The 15907-nt window shown below is 49.4% G+C and overlaps 1 protein-coding gene across 1 annotated transcript in view; it reads right to left on the minus strand.

Moving 5' to 3' along the window:
* Positions 1 to 297: 297 nt before the first annotated feature.
* ALKBH5 (AlkB family member 5, RNA demethylase) overlaps positions 298 to 15907 on the minus strand; it is a 33551-nt gene continuing 17941 nt past the window's right edge. Inside the window, exons 3-5 of the mRNA XM_011961646.1 lie at positions 15460 to 15540; positions 3258 to 3413; positions 298 to 2022 (exon numbers count right to left, since the gene is read on the minus strand). Coding sequence (XP_011817036.1) covers positions 1845 to 2022; positions 3258 to 3413; positions 15460 to 15540 — 415 coding nt within the window. The 3' untranslated portion in view covers positions 298 to 1844. The remainder of the gene's footprint in view (positions 2023 to 3257; positions 3414 to 15459; positions 15541 to 15907) is intronic.

Here is a 15907-nt window from a genome sequence, read left to right on the forward strand (position 1 = left end):
AAAGGGGCTTCCAGAACTCCAGAAGGTGTGGGCCCTGGGCACCTGGACATCATGGTTTATGAAGTTCACCCTCCTTGGAGTGGGAGAAAGGACAGTGGCGAGAGGGCAAGTCCACCTTCAGCCATAAACCCGAGGCTGGGCACACAGGAGGCCCAGTGTCCATGACCAATCAACTCCTCTGGGACGCTGGTGGGCAATGAACTCTGCCTCCCCAACCCCTGTTCCAAGTTTAAGAAAGTAAAGGGATTAAGGAAGCACCAAAGGCAAGCCCTCTCTTACAACAACATCAGACAACTGTTTCAAAATATATTAGATTTGGTTTTTATTGTAGAGCACACATATCAGGGCAAAGTGCTGCACACACAACTACAAATCATTTTTGGGAAAAAAGCTGTAAAAAAAATAAAACTGCAACTGCTTTAATTATGCAGTCCCGACTTGAGAAATCCACGCTGGCAAAGGAGTTCTGGCCCCTGAGAGGAGCTTCTTGATGGTGGCTGCCCCAGATTTCTGCAGCCTATGAGGTCTCAGGCCCAGACCTCTGTACACAAAGCCCCCAAAGTGGTGGTATCTTGGTTGCTGGGAGGGCCTCTGCTCTTGGCAAGCCCAGGTCCTGGCCTGGCTGACAAGAAGACATTCCTAATGAATCTAGATCCACAAAACCTTTCTGCCTTCCAGGATCTGAGTGGGTAGAAGCTACCAGACTTTACCTTTTTTTTTGAAAGCCCCTTCACCAACTCCCATACCCTGAAGCGGAGGAAGCACCAGCCCAGTCTGCAGGCCTGAGTTCTGGCCTTGGATGCATGCTGCCGGCAGACAAGAGGGGGCAGGTGCCTTCCTAGAAGGATGACATGAGGATGAGGCCCAAGCTGGCCAACGGAGAAGGGAGGGGAAAGGAAAAAGCCAGGAGACTAAAGGGGGAAAAAAAACTCAAAACAAAAGAAAACAAAAACCCTACCACACACCACAACAATTTTCCATACCCCAAATGCTAGACTTGGAAGGACACCAGTCCCTCTAGCTAGAAACAATTTCTAAAACTGACCCAACGTGGCAAGTCTAACTGTTCCAAATAATCACACGCATATGCTCAAAAGGAGCAACCAGCAAAAAAGTGTGCTCTTGATAAGAGAGGTCAGGACCACTGCACTAGCCCCTCAGCAGCCCAAGAAACTGTGGACAGAGTAGGCTAGTGGGCGTGGGTGGAGGAAGCCTGGGGGGCTTAACAACAGCTTTGGGATGGCAGGGGCTGGCACTGTTTAAGCCCCTGCCCAGGCAACCTGAACAACTCTGCCGCAGGAGGAAGAAAGGGTGTTTGCATGAGCTTGCAGGGCGTGGATGGCAGGTGAGAAGTGGAGAACAGCAGCCCCCATGTAGAGCCTGTGAGGCTCCAGGAGACATCAACCAAGTACAGACATCAGTGGAGGAAAGGGGCGGGCAGAAGACTGAACTTTGTTTAGAACACTGCGAAGATTTACATTGAAAGCAAAATAATTTTCTTAACCAAAACATTTTGTTGCTTTTAAATAAACCCAGCCTGATACAGCCCCACTTAAAAGATGGCTGCACTGCTCCACCACCTCTACTGGCCACTCCAGCATCAGCCTCTGTCCCCTATAGATGCCAACAGCCTTTCCATCCAGAAGGAATACCAAGAATATGAGAACCCAGGTCCTGGCCAATTCTATTCTTCAGCCTTAACAGGCAACAAAACCAAGGGAAAATATATAGAATAAAAAAAAAAAAAAAAAAAACCCAATAAACTAAAACAAAACCCTCAAAACAAAAGGAGGGGCAACTACGTAAGGATGAGCCAGAGTTCCCAGGAGGGCGGCGGGTAGACCTCAGTGCCGCCGCATCTTCACCTTTCGGGCAGGGCTGCCTGCTGCCTCGGAGCAGTCCTCTGAGGACTCGTAGGACTTGCGCCAGTAGTTCTCAGAGCTGAAGCTACCCCTCCGCCGGTGTGTGGGCAGCAGCACCGAGCGCCGGTTCTCTTCCTTGTCCATCTCCAGGATCCGTGGCCTGCCAGGAAAGGGAGGCAGGGCGTTATCTGAGAGGCTGTCAGGAGGGGCCTGGCTTTACCACTGTACCTGGTCTCATCCTTGGGATGGGTCACTCCAGCTCAGTGGTCCTCAATGAACGGTAGTTCTGGCAGAGGCCCTGGTATCAGAGGTTCTTGCCCACTAACTGCCAGTGACCACCCCAGTCTTTGGGACATTTCCCAATTGCCCTGTGGGGTCTGCCTGGCTTGGAATCTGGTGCCCTGGGACACTGCCAGGGCTGCTGGACAGAGATCTTCCCTACCACAGCCTCAAGACTCTGCATCGTTCTGCCATCTACCTTTACTTCCCAGCTCTACCCACTTTCTCTCTCTTGGGCCTCCCAACACTCCCTTCTCCACTTACCAACCCCATTACCCCCCAAACCACAAAGCTCTTTTGTGTCTCGGGGTTTAGTTCATACAGTATTTCCTGCCTAGAATGCTCTTTCATGTCTTCCTTATCCTTCTGGAATCAACTTAAACATTACCTCCTTGGAAACCTTCCCCAACACTTACAACTTTTTTTTGAGACGGAGTCTCGCTCCGTTGCCCAGGCTGGAGTGCGGTGGCGCCATCTTGGCTTACTGCAAGCTCCGCCTCCCAGGTTCATGCCATTCTCCTGCCTCAGCCTCCAGAGGAGCTGGGGCTATAGGCGCCCACCACCAAGCCCGGCTAATTTTTATGTATTTTTACTAGAGATGGGGTTTCACCGTGTTAGCCAGGATGATCTCAATCTCCTGACCTCATGATCTGCCCACCTTGGCCTCCCAAAGTGCTGGGATTACAGGCGTGAGCCACCACACCTGGCCAAAACATTTTTTTTTCCTTTAAAAAAATTATCTCCTCAAATTCCTTTTATCCAACCCTTTTTGAAATAAGTCCCTGGTTCACTATTATCCAAGTCCCAAGATTCCCTCCTGACACCTAAAATAATTCCACAAGGGCGTCTGTCTGGGTGGAACTGAACTAGGAAAGTCATGGGAAAGCCATGATATTCCCATTTGCTACAGTCTCTGCCTGACCCCTTCTCTCTGGGGGTACAGGCAGTTGGCCAGGGTTAGGTGGGAATGTCACCAATGCCACCAACTCAGAGGAACCAGATTTTGAAAGAGTGAGCAAACCAAGGCTCATAAACAGCCTACCCCAGGCTTCTCCACCCATCTCACCCTGCAGCCAAGCCTTTGCCAGCCTTTGCTGCGGATCCTAAGCTTAGTACCTGTGGGCAGCATCAGGGTCTGCTTTGCGGTGGGATCGCTTGGGTTTCAGAGCAGGGTCCCTGTTGTTTCCTGACAGGCGATCTGAAGCATAGCTGGGTGGTAACACGGAGCTGCTCAGGGACTTTGTTTCCAATCGGGGTGCATCTAATCTTGTCCTGTAAAGGAAACATGCATGGGGTCACCAAAGGGCCTCTGGTGAAGGTGTGGGCACCATCAGACCAATTCTCTGGCCAGGCAAAGTGGGAGCCAGCAGTCTCTGCTCCAAACCTCAGTCCTTGAGGTTCAACTAGAGATTGGTCTAGCTGACTTTCAAAGACCCTCCTCAAGTCCACATTTAGGAGTAAGGAATGGGAACACTTTTGTTTGGAAACTCCCAAGGATAGGCTAGGTTGTGCTACCCTAGGGGAAAGATCCCAGGGCTCGCTCTCAGCTGAACAAAGCAGCCTCACCTCACTCCACTTGGACCCACAGGTTCTCTGGGGCCATCTACTTCATTTGCCAGAGGACCAACGGCCCCACTGGTGGGTCCCAACACAGGAATGATCCCTGGTCCAGGCCTGTAGAGGGGCTGGAGAGAAAGAGAGCCAGAGCTACCCTATTTTCTTACTGTACAGACAGGGATGCTGAAACTGAGTGGCAGAGCCAGGGTGGGGAACCCAGGCCCACTCCACAACCATGAGCAGTCACCTGGCGATTTCTGCTCATTTCAGGATGCTGACGATGTAGAGGCCAGAGGGCTGTTGAAGGCACAGTCCCCACCGAGTAGCAGGTATAGGTACAGGTTTCAAGGAATACACTGCCTAGTAAAGGGAAGGCACACAAATACAGATAAGGAAGAGGGGGATGGAGAAGCTGGGTAGAGATAACTCAGGGCAGTGATCCAAGTCCTTTATGAAGCCAGACCAGAAGGGAGCTGGCCTGGAAAACCTCAAAGAAGCCCTTAGGCTCCTTGTATGGTACAGAGAAGGCTGGCAAGTCAGGCAGGTGGGAGCAAAGGGCAGAAGGACCCATGTAATAGACTGGGTGGGAAGTGACAGGACACAGCTAGCAGAGACCCTGAAGGCACCTTTTCCAGGGTCTGCTAGACACAAAGTAGTAACTTAGTTCCGAAGAATTAGGGGCTGCAGTCAGAGCAGGACTCTAAGGATACCAGAGGATGCTGACGAAAAGCAAGCAGGAGGGAAATTCAAGAACTGCCCTGGGCTAGGCTGCTTGGCATCCTTGGTAACAACTGCATCTGGTCCTTACAGGTCCCCCCATTCCCCATGGCTGCCTTCCCACATTCTATTGGCTGGCCTGACGGGAAGGATCAGAAAGGCAGTAAGTCATGCATCCTACAAGTCACGGGGGAAAGTTTAAAGCCAAAGTGAGACTTCAAGCCTGACAGGCAAGAGTTACTCTGAACCTGGGCAGGAAATCTCTCTCCTAAAGGCAGCAGGGGCATCTCCTTCCTTCCAGCTGGGAACCAATGTTCTGATGCCTCAGGCCCAAACTGGTGTGTAGGCAGGTAAGACAGGCATCCCCATCCCTTTGCTTTGTTCTTGTAGAGAGGGATGCCAGAAGGCCCCAGCTGCAGTGAGTGGCTCTCCAGTCTCAGGCTCCTCTGGACTGCTCCAGACTCATGGATGCAGAACCTAGCACCAACAGGAGAAGATCTAGTCTTGGCACTGCCACTCAGAATCCAGGCTAGTCACTATCCTTCCTGGGGCCTCAGTTTCCCCATCTGAGAAAAGGACAGAAATGTGACTGGCTCTAAGGCTTCTTTATGCTGAGGGTCTAAGGAATGGAAGACAAGTTGGCAAGTTGCCTCCTTCAAGGCTGGAATTCTCTGGGTAGAGGTGGCACTGAGCAACTACTAGAGATGATATGAAATAGAATAAAATCATTCTTTAAAAAAAAAAAAAAAAAAAGTCGTGTTTTGCTCTGTGGCCCAGTCTGGAGGGCAGTGGTATGAACACAACTCACTGTACCCTTGAACTCCTAGGCTCAAGGGATCCTCCTGCCCAAGCCTGCCAAGGAGCTAGTACTACAGTCCTGGGCCACCATGCCCGGCTAATGCTTTTTTTTTTTTTTTGGAGAGACAGGGTACCACCATTTTGCCTAGGCTGGTCTCTAACTCTTTTTTTTTGAGACGGAGTCTTGCTCTGTCCCCTCAGGCTGGAGTGTAGTGGGGCAATCTCGGCTCACTGCAAGCTCCACCTCCTGGGTTCACGCCATTCTCCTGCCTCAGCCTCCCGAGTAGCTGGGATTACAGGCATGCGCCCCCACGCCCGGCTAATTTTGTATTTTTAGTAAAGATGGGGTTTCTCCATGTTGGTCAGGCTGGTCTCGAACTCCCAACCTCAGGTGATCTGCCCGTCTTGGCTTCCCAAAGTGCTGGAATTACAGGCGTGAGCCACCGCGCCTGGCCCAATGACCTTTTCTTTACCAGGCGTTGTGCCAAGTTGAGAGGTCCAGGTGGCAGAGATCAGACTAAACGTTAGCCATTATGCTTGACTTAAAGAACTCTAAGGGCCTCACTGAAGAAAGTCCCTCCTCTGGTATCCATAAAGCTAAGACCCTATAGGTGCCAGGGAGCCCATGGTTCAGCAAAGGAAGGTCCCTGCATGCTCCAAAAGCCCCAGTGAAGCCCTGGTGGGGGCACTCTGGAGTTGTTTCTTCGGGGGAATGATGGATGGTAAGAGAAAAGCAGAGCCACCAAAATGAGAGCTCTTCACACATCCCCTGGGACTGTCACATCTCGTAACAGTTGGAGAAGCTCCTGCCCTTCCCACACTTCCAAAAATCCACTAAGCTGCAGGATGCCAGGCTAGAGCTTGACTCCAATCCCAGTGCCTACCAGTAGCTTAACTTCAGAACATGCCCCAGTTAAAAGGCAACCAATTCTCATGGTGCAAGCCAGATCTTCAGGGTTTAGCAGAGAGAGCCACAAATTTGGATTCAGGAGGCCCAGTTCTAGCAGTAAGGTCTGGATCCAGGCCTCTTCAGGTAACATCAGGAATGAAGACCTGCCTTACAGATCAGAGTAGGTATTCAAAGGTCAGAGCAAGGCACCTTGGGCATGTGAGGTGGGGGCTGACCGTGATACCCAGAGTGGTCACCTACAATGTCAGGACAAAGCAGGGACAAGGGAGGTCACAACAAAGGATGGCTGTAGCACTAATGTGGGAACCTAAGGGAAGGGAGGGAGTTGATCCGATCCTAGGTCCTCCAGAGAAGCTGCTGGGGTGAATTATTCTCGCTGCAGGGATTGGAAAGCAGAGCTAAATCCCAGAGCAAATCACTAGCTTGAGTCACAAAGTCCGCCTACTACTCCGTAATGGCCTCTAAAGCACAGGTGAGGCCAGGCACAGTGGCTCACACTTATAATCCCAGCACTTTGGGAGGTCAAGGTAGAAGGATTACTTAAAGCCAGGAGTTTCAGACCAACCTGGGCAACAAAGTAAGACCTTGTCCCTATTTAAATTTTTTTTTTTTTAACAGTCTTGCTCTGTCTCCAGGCTAGACTGCAGTGGCACGATCTCGGCTCACTGCACCTCCGCCTCCCGGGTTCAGGCAATTCTCCTGCCTCAGACTCCTGAGTAGCTGGGACTACAGGCGCATGCCACCATGCCCAGCTGATTTTTGTATTTTTAGTAGAGACAGGGTTTCACCATGTTGGCCTGATGGTTTTGATCTCTTGACCTCGTGATCTGCCTGCCTCAGCCTCCCAAAGTGCTTGGGATTACAGGCATGAGCCACCGCACCCGGCCCTAATTTTTTTTTTTTAATTAACAAATAAAGTGCTGGTGGGCCCTCCTCAGTGCAAGAGAGCACTGTGCAGCTGGCAGGCCCACCATTTCTGGGAAGATGGTAAACCAGCCTGCACTCAGGCCACGATGACCCTGGAGCGAAGGCGGTCCCCAGCCAGCTACCAACTACTCTCTAACTTCTGCATCTTTACCAGTCATCCTTGTGCTAAAAGCCTGGCTTTCCAACAAAGTGAGGCAGAGACCAGTGTTGTGGGCCTGTCCAAGCATCCTCTTGGGTATTTAGTGACCTGGTTCCCTAGAGCTAAGGTCTAAGCTCCAGCACCTTTGAGAATCAAACTCCCACAAAGCTCAAGCCTGTACCTCGCTGGCTTTCCTGCAATAGTACCCACTCCCCTCACAGGACTCTCCCCACCCATCTTCCACCAGCCTCCTGCCAACATCAGGTTTTTTGGGTTTTTTTGTTTTGTTTTGTTTTTGTTTTTTGAGACAGAGTCTCACTCTGTCACCCAGGTTGGAGTGCTGTGGCACGATCTTGGCTCACTGCAACCTCTGCCTCCCGGGTTCATGCCATTCTTCTGCCTCAGCCTCCCGAGAAGCTGGGACGACAGGCACCCGCCACCACGCCCAGCTGATTTTTTCTGTATTTTTAGTAGAGACAGGGTTTCATCGTGTTAGCCAGGATGGTCTCGATCTCCTGACCTCGTGATCTGCCCGCTATGGCCTCCCCAAAGTGCTGGGATTACAGGCTTGAGCCACCGCGTTCAGCCAATTACTGTTTTTTTTTGAGACGGAGTCTCACTCTGTCTCTCAGGCTGGAATGCAGTGGCGCGATCTCCGCTCACTGCAAGCTCCATCGCCTCCCAGGTTCACGCCATTCTCCTGCCTCAGCCTCCTGAGAAGCTGGGACTACAGGCGCCTGCCACCACGCCCAGCTAATTTTTTTGTATTTTTAGTAGAGAGGGGGTTTCACCGTGTTCGCCAGGATGGTCTCGATCTCCTGACCTCGTGATCCGCCTGCCTGGGCCTCCCAAAGTGCTGGGATTACAGGCATGAGCCACTACGCCCGGCTGTCAGCCATTTACTTTCTTTGAAACAAGGTCTTACTCTGTCATCCAGCCTGGAGTGCAGGGGTGGGATTACAGCTCACTGCAGCCTTGACTTCCTGGGCTCAAGCAATCCTCCTGCCTCAGGCTCACGAGTAGCTCGGACTACAGGTATATGCTACCACACCTGGTTATCTATCTATCTATCTATCTACCACACCTGGTTATCTATCTTATCTATCTACCTATCTATCTATCTATCTGAGATGGAGTCTCACTCTGTAGCCCAAGCTGGAGTGCAGTGGTGCAATCTATCTATCTACCTGAGATGGAGTCAGTCTATCTATCTATCTATCTATCTATCTATCTAATCTAATCCATCTAATTAATCTATCCATCTATCTATCTAAGATGGAGTCTCACTCTGTAGCCCAAGCTAGAGTGCAGTGGCGCAATCTTAGATCACTGCAACCTCTGCCTCCCGGGGTCAAGTGATTCTCGTGCCTCAGCCTCCCAAGCAGCTGGGACTACAGGTGCGTGCTACCATGTCCGGCTAATTTTTTGTATTTTAGTAGAGATGGGGTTTCACCATGTTGCCCAGGGTGGTCTCAAATTCCTGAGCTCAGGCGATCCATCCACCTTGGCCTCCCAAAGTGCTGGGATTACAAGTGCAAGTCACCGCACGCAGCCAGGAGGAGTTTAGAAGACCACCTAGCATTCACAAGTTTAACCACAACTGCCCAATTTACAGGTGCTCAGGTAAGATTGCATGTGGAGACGAGTGGCAGAGCCAGGGCAGAAGCCCAAGTTTGTCACCTCCCTGGTGATCCCATTGTACCTATATTCCTTGGGCAGGACATAGACACATCAGAACAATCAGGCTGCCAAAAGGGCAGGGTGCATACATGTGGACACAGAGTTACTGAACTAGGGAACAAATGTGAGCTAAGTCTAACTAACCACAGGAGACACAAATCATGGAGAAAGGAGCAACATCAAGACCTGGTCAGAGAAACCAAGAGCTAGGCACCCCTCATCCCACTGCTGAGGAATGAAGTCCAGAGTGAGACCTCCATTTCCTTCCACTGTTCATCCATCCACTCAGCCTCACCTTCAGATTGCTCTGCTCTCAGGGAGGGTCTCCTCCTGACTCCTCGAACTCTGTGGATCTAATGATCAAGTAAGCTACTGAGCTCAGCTTCCTACAATCTCTCACATGCCTGCATGGCTCCCCAGCACCCTCAACATCTCTCTATACAGCGTGAAGTTTTTTCTGTTCTAGGCCAGTGTATCAAGTCCTCCACTCCTTATCTAGTCTATGCTCCAGAACAGAGTTCCTGGACTCCAAAGCCTCTGTAAAGAGCATCTCTTCTGACTGAACTACCTTTGCCCCGAGCCTCCTTCTATGCTGGCTAAGGCGCAAGCATCCTTGACTACCTTCAGGTGGCACTTCTCTGGAAAGTCTTCTTTGACCAGTTCCTGGTGAGATGCTAAATGTCTGTCTTTTCCCAAAGGACAAAAGAGAATAGGAACCCATACAAACCCCATTCCAGGCACTAGCACAGAGCCTAGCACACATCAGCTTAGGTTACCACTTGGCAAAGGGATCTCCAGCTGCTTTTCCCAGCTTCAGATCACTCTGAGCCCTGAGTTCCACTTGACCAAAAGCAAATAAATGGGCTATATATACTGCTTTGTGCCACTTTATCTGGTTACCTGGAGAGTACCAATCTCAAGAATACAAGTCTCACAGTGCAATCCTGAGGGCCTCCTAGAAACCAAGGGATTGGGTGCCCTAGTCACCAACTGAAGGCCCCGAAGACCCATAAGCCATCTCTTGAGAATCAAATGTTGACCTAAGTAAGGCCTCCTTCCCTCTTTCATTCCTCATCTATGTAAGTCCCCTATATTTCCCTGCCTCCTAGCCTTTGAGTTTACCACTTCTGCCTGGCTAGCAATTTCTAGCTCAGGGGCCAGATCTACCAAGCTCGCCTTTTACCCTCCCCCTCCTGCTAAGCTGGATGTAATTTTTTTTTTTTTTTTGGACAGAGTCTTGCTCTGTCTCCCAGGCTGGAGTGCAACGGTGCGATCTCGGCTCACTGCAACCTCCACCTCCTGGGTTCAAGCGGTTGTCCTGCCTCAGCCTCCCGAGTATCTGGGATCACAGACACCTATGACTATGCCCAACTAATTCTTGTATTTTTAGTATTTTCATCATGTTAGTCAGGCTGGTCTTGAACTCTTGACCTTAGGTGATCCACCTGCCTCACCCTCCCAAAGTGCTGGGATTACGGGTGCGAGTCACCACGCCCGACCTGGGTTTTTGGGTTTTTGCAGGGCCCGCAGAAAATACCCTGTGCTTTTATACCTTTTACACCTCTGCTTTGTGTTGGAATGGCATGCAAAGTGCAAACTTATTACATGTGAAGCACCAAGGGGGCACTAAATTTCCTGCGGTGCCCACCTCAAGTGCCTTGTACATAGTAGATACTTGATGTTTCCCTCAAGTCAGAAATCCCTGCTCAAAGGTCATTCCAACTAGCAAGATGACCTGAAACAGCTCACTTCCTATCTGAGCCCCTTTCCAAACAGAGTTCACACCTTCTAGTTTCAGGGTTAGTATGTGGATGCTTGGCACAGGGCAGCTAGCAAGGCCCACCAGGAGCAGAAGCACAGAGTGCACTAGTGCAGGAGAACTAGGGAATCATGGAAAAACTGGAAGACTCCCCTCACAAATGAATTATTATACCCAAGAAGTTTGTCAGCCTCTTGGTTATCTAACCAGTAATCTAGAACTTTAACCACACCTCCAGTAAGGTTAGGTCCAGCTTCCCCTTCCAGGGTTACCAACAATTACAGAGAAAAGACTTGCAAGTTGGGGCGGCTTGCGCTCGGTCGGCTGGGAGACAGCAACATTCAGGGAAGTTTGGGGGTGCTGAGGCACCTCAAAGAGCCGACTAGCCTGTAGCTGCTGCCTCACCCCACTCTCTGTAGAGTGCCCCCTACATACTCATAACACTCTCCCCAATCAACGTAATTCTCTACTTGCACAGTAGAGGCAAGAAAGCCCTTCTATATCTGAGCTCCAGTTTCCTAACTCAAAGCATCCATCACAGTGACACACTGGGGGAAAGGGCGGGACTTGGGGTACTCCACTGTGCAAACCACCAAGGAACCACAAGACCAAGGTTCCAGGTCTCACTCAGCCATTTACTGGCTAAGTTGTGAGATCAAACATTGTAACACCAAGGGACAGTCTGAGGATTCCACTCTGGGGAGGCTCTTAAAGGGTCACTTCCAGCCTCCCCGTGAGAAACAAGGGCACATGTGCACGAAGACTTGGCACCACCCATGTTCACAGAACCTGCATTCTGTCCAACCAGAAAGCACTTGGCAGCCGCCCACCCATTTCCTTCCATGAGGCCCTTAGAAAGACCTTTCCAGCTCTGACTGACCTGAGCTGGTGACAGAGTTCCCAGGGTCTCCCCCAGCAGCCTGTGCAATCTTTATCTCAACTTATGAGAAGGCAAGACAGGCTCTAACTCCTCTACCATAATCAGGGCCAGGCTCAGTGCCCAGATTCTACCCATTGTAACACAACCTCACCAGAAGACATCAAACCCAGCCAGATATCTTCCGAGACCACATCCTACTTATCTCTGGGCAATGCCTGGGCCAAGATGCTCCCCCTTTTTAACCTGTCACAACCCGTCCTTTCCCAAGACAAGCCCATGTAGCTACTCTAGACCTGCTCCTCACTGGCCTGAATTGTTCTCCACACTAGTTGATGCCTCTTCTGGGCTGCACTTCATGCTAGGCCCCAGATGAACAGGGATCTCCTTACTCCTACAGAATACAGACTTGAAAATTCACAATGGCAAGTGTATGAGCTATGACAGTCCAAACAGGGGTGTGTGTATGTGTCTGCATGTGTGCTGAAAGGGCTTTAGGTGATGCTAAAATGCTAAAGGGCTTTTTATATGATGCTTTCTGCATGTCAAAATGGTCAGTCTGAGCAATGAAGAATGACTAGGTTATTTGAGGAGTTGGTTATCATGCAGGTTATCTGGGGAGTTGGGATATGAATTAGAAGATGAACATGTTAGATGAGAAGGTATTCCCAATGGAGGCCACACTACTACAAGAGTCCACGACACAAGTCCATGAACCATTATAGGAGCTGCAGATACTTTAGAGTTCCCCACAGTTGTGTACTTCCCCAGCTCAGCTGCCCGGGGAAGCTGGAACATCCTCCCACTCTTCTCCAGTCCCCTTACACCAAAGCTGTGCTTCTGCCCTCCAGCCCAGTCTGTGAATGGTTCCTGGGCCCACTCAAGTCAGAAGGTAGAAGAGTCTCAGTCACGCAACAACAGCCATTCCCAAGGTCAAGCCACTGCCAGGGGCCCAGCTGGCTAAAAAGCTTCCCAGGGAGCTGATTAACGATGCAGACTCTTAGCTGTGCTGAGAAGCATCTGACTCAGCTGGACTGGGCGGCCAGGTGTGGGAGTCACCCTTCAAGAAAAAAGTAGCAGTTAGAAGACTGACACTCCAGCTACGGCCACTACCACCTGCATATCTAGTTAAAATTTCCCCAAAATAAGCTATTATGAGAAGATGAGAGGAACACTTGGGAAGTTACTGCTCTGGTTCTATATAACATTAGAAGTTCTTCTCTAGGTTCCTGGCCTGGGCAGGCCACCCATCCCTGGCTGCAGTTGGAGGTACCAGATACAGCCTGAGAAGAAATGACTGTGGAGGAGAGGCTGAAAGAGAGCTACACTCTGGACTCCATTATTTCTTGAGTTCTGGCCTGTGCTGGGAATCACAGAAAAATAAAGTAGAAGGCAGATAAAAACCCTTCCCTTCCTCTGGCAAATTCTGGGAATAGCCTTTTTTTTTTTTTTTCTGAGACGGAGTCTTGCTCTGTCGCCCAGGCTGGAGTGCAGTGGCTGGATCTCAGCTCACTGCAAGCTCCGCCTCCCAGGTTCACGCCCTTCTCCTGGCTCAGCCTCCCGAGTAGCTGGGACCACAGGCGCCCGCCACCTCGCCCGGCTAGTTTTTTGTATTTTTTAGTAGAGACGGGGTTTCACCGTGTTCGCCAGGATGGTCTCAATCTCTTGACCTCGTGATCCACCCGTCTCGGCCTCCCAAAGTGCTGGGATTACAGGCTTGAGCCACCGCACCCGGCCTCAAATAGTCTTAGGCTAGAAAAGAAAGGCTGCCAACCACCAAGTCGACCCAAGTTTCTGGAGCTCCCATATGTGTTCAGTGCTCTGCCTGTACCATAGGACTGTTGAACAGGTATGTATCATACCCATCTACTATAGTTAAAACAGACTGAAGTTTTGACTTGACAAAGTGGCAAAGCCACACCAAAGAGACTTCACCACTACATTATTCTGGAGTTAAGGGCCCAAAGGACCAGGAGGCCAAAGTTATTGTTTACTGACTAAAGTTGATGAGCCAGAAAAAATTCCCAATGACTAAAGCTGGAACAATCTGGGCATAAAATAAATTCCCAGAAGTCCGTACTTATATAAAATTATACTTACATAAATAAATGACTGAATAAATGAGGAAGAGCAGACCAATCCCCCTGCAGAAGAATTCTAAATAATTCACCTGGATGCTTCCCCTCAAGGAGATGGTGCTAACTCCCACACTCTTAACTGTGGGCATGCATGGTGACCTCCTTCCTAAGGGTACAGTATGGACAAGCAAAAACAGTAATTTTACAGTGAAAAACCTGACAAACAGTGCATCAGCCAGGTGATCAATATCAATAGCGATAAGTTACATTGATAGTATGTATTCTTGGTATGTAGTAAAAATGGCATGCACTTTACCATAAAAACATTAGACAAATCCCAATTGAGAGATGTTCTATACAATATCTAACCAGTCGATATCTTCAAGAATAAGGCAGGCCGGGTGCGGTGGCTCACACCTGTAATCCCAGCACTTTGGGAGGCCAAGGCAGGCGAACCACTTGAAGTTAGAAGTTAGAGACCAGCATGGCCAACGTCTGCACGAAAAAATTTAAAAAGTTAGCTGGGTGTTGTGGCGCACGCCTATAGTTCCAGCTACTCAGAAGGCTGAGGCACAAAATCACTTGAACCTGGGAGGCAGAGGTTGCAGTGAGCTGAGATGGCGCCACTGCATTCCAATCTAGGCAATAGAGCGAGACCCTGTCTCAAACAAACAAAAAAAAGGAATAAGGCAAAGTCTGAGAAACTGTTACAGCCAAGAGGAGTCTAAGAGGATATGTCGACTAAATGTAATGTAGGATGATCTTGGGATAGAAAAAGGACGTTAGGAAAAATGTAAGGAAATCGAAATAAAGTAGGGACTTTAGTTAATATACTAATAAAAAATTAAATAGGTGAAATGGGATGCACAGTACATGGGAACTCTGTACTATCACAATTGTCTATAAATCTAAAACTATTCTAAAAAATAAAGTTTAATAAAAAGAAGGAAGGAAGAAAGAAGAAAGACAGCAAGTGTTATGTGTCAAGACTTGTTTTGCTCTGCTCACTGACTTCTATGACTCTGGGCAATCACCTATCCTCTCTGGGACTCTTTTCAAAAGGCAGGCTTGAACCAGGTATGGTGGCATATGCCTGTTGTCCCAGCTATTAGGGAGGCTGAAGCAGGAAGATAACTTGAGTCCAGGACTTTGAGGATGCAGTGAGCTACAATGGCACCACTGTATTCCAGCCTGAGCAAGAGTAAGACTTTTAAAAAAAAAAAAAAAAAAAAGCAGGGTGGGCGGTGGAGCAGGCTTGTCTTGATCCAATGTCTGTAGGGCTACGGCTTCTTCCACTCACTCCGTCTAAGAAATAAATGCTGGTGAAGCCAGGTTTGTTGATGTTAATTAGTGCATCCAATTCCCTCCCCAGAGAAGAGCCACAAGCCATGATTCTGCTGAATACTACATCCTAACCTCCCACCCTTGTCTCCTCTTTTCACTCCCTGTTCTTCCCAGCAGTGAAAACCCAGGCATTTTTAAAGCAGGCTGCTAAAGGCATAGTCTAAAAACAATCACCAAGAATACGTGTGACAAATAAGGACCAAGGAGGTGAGGAATAGAGGCTAAGGGGTAGAGTGAAGTTTGGAAGAATGCTGCCCAAATCTTGTCTCAAGATTATACCCACAAATATTGGGAGTATATGCTTTTGCTCAGTCCTAAACTCCCTAAATAGTCAGAGAACTTAATTTTCTGATAAAAAGACAAAACAACTTTATCCTCACAGGATTCAAATAAAAAGTAAGACAACCTAACAGTTCTGCTCTCCAGTCTGCCACGCCACTGATACACAGGAGCTGAGTTCTAAGTGGACCCAGAGCTACATCTCCAGAGAGGCCTGCAGGTAAGGCAGAAAGTCAGACATCAAGGCACTTACTTCCTGAGGATGATGACTGCTCGGCGCTCCTTGATGTCCTGAGGCCGTATGCAGTGAGTGATTTCATCAGCAGCATATCCACTGAAAAAAAACACAGAACATGTGACCATGAAGAGTAGATAGACAACCGAAGTTCCTGGGGGATATAACAGGACAGGAACATGGCCTAGGTCTTATGGCTGCTCTCTACTCATTACTTGAGTTTCAAGGATCTACATGGAAGGGAGTATCATATTAAGCTCCAGGACGCTTTTGCCAAGAGACTGTAATACTCAAGGAAAAACCTGGTATGAGGCAAAGGAGACCCCTTGGCCACTTTAGGCAGAGGTCCGAAGCAAGTCTCTCCCTGAACATGCCAGGAGCCCTTTTTAAAAAGGGTACTCCAGCCGGGCGCGGTGGCTCAAGCCTGTAATCCCAGCACTTTGGGAGGCCGAGACGGGCGGATCAC

This window comes from Colobus angolensis, unplaced genomic scaffold (assembly GCF_000951035.1).
Source record: "Colobus angolensis palliatus isolate OR3802 unplaced genomic scaffold, Cang.pa_1.0 Scaffold560, whole genome shotgun sequence".
NCBI classification, from domain to species: Eukaryota; Metazoa; Chordata; class Mammalia; order Primates; family Cercopithecidae; genus Colobus; species Colobus angolensis.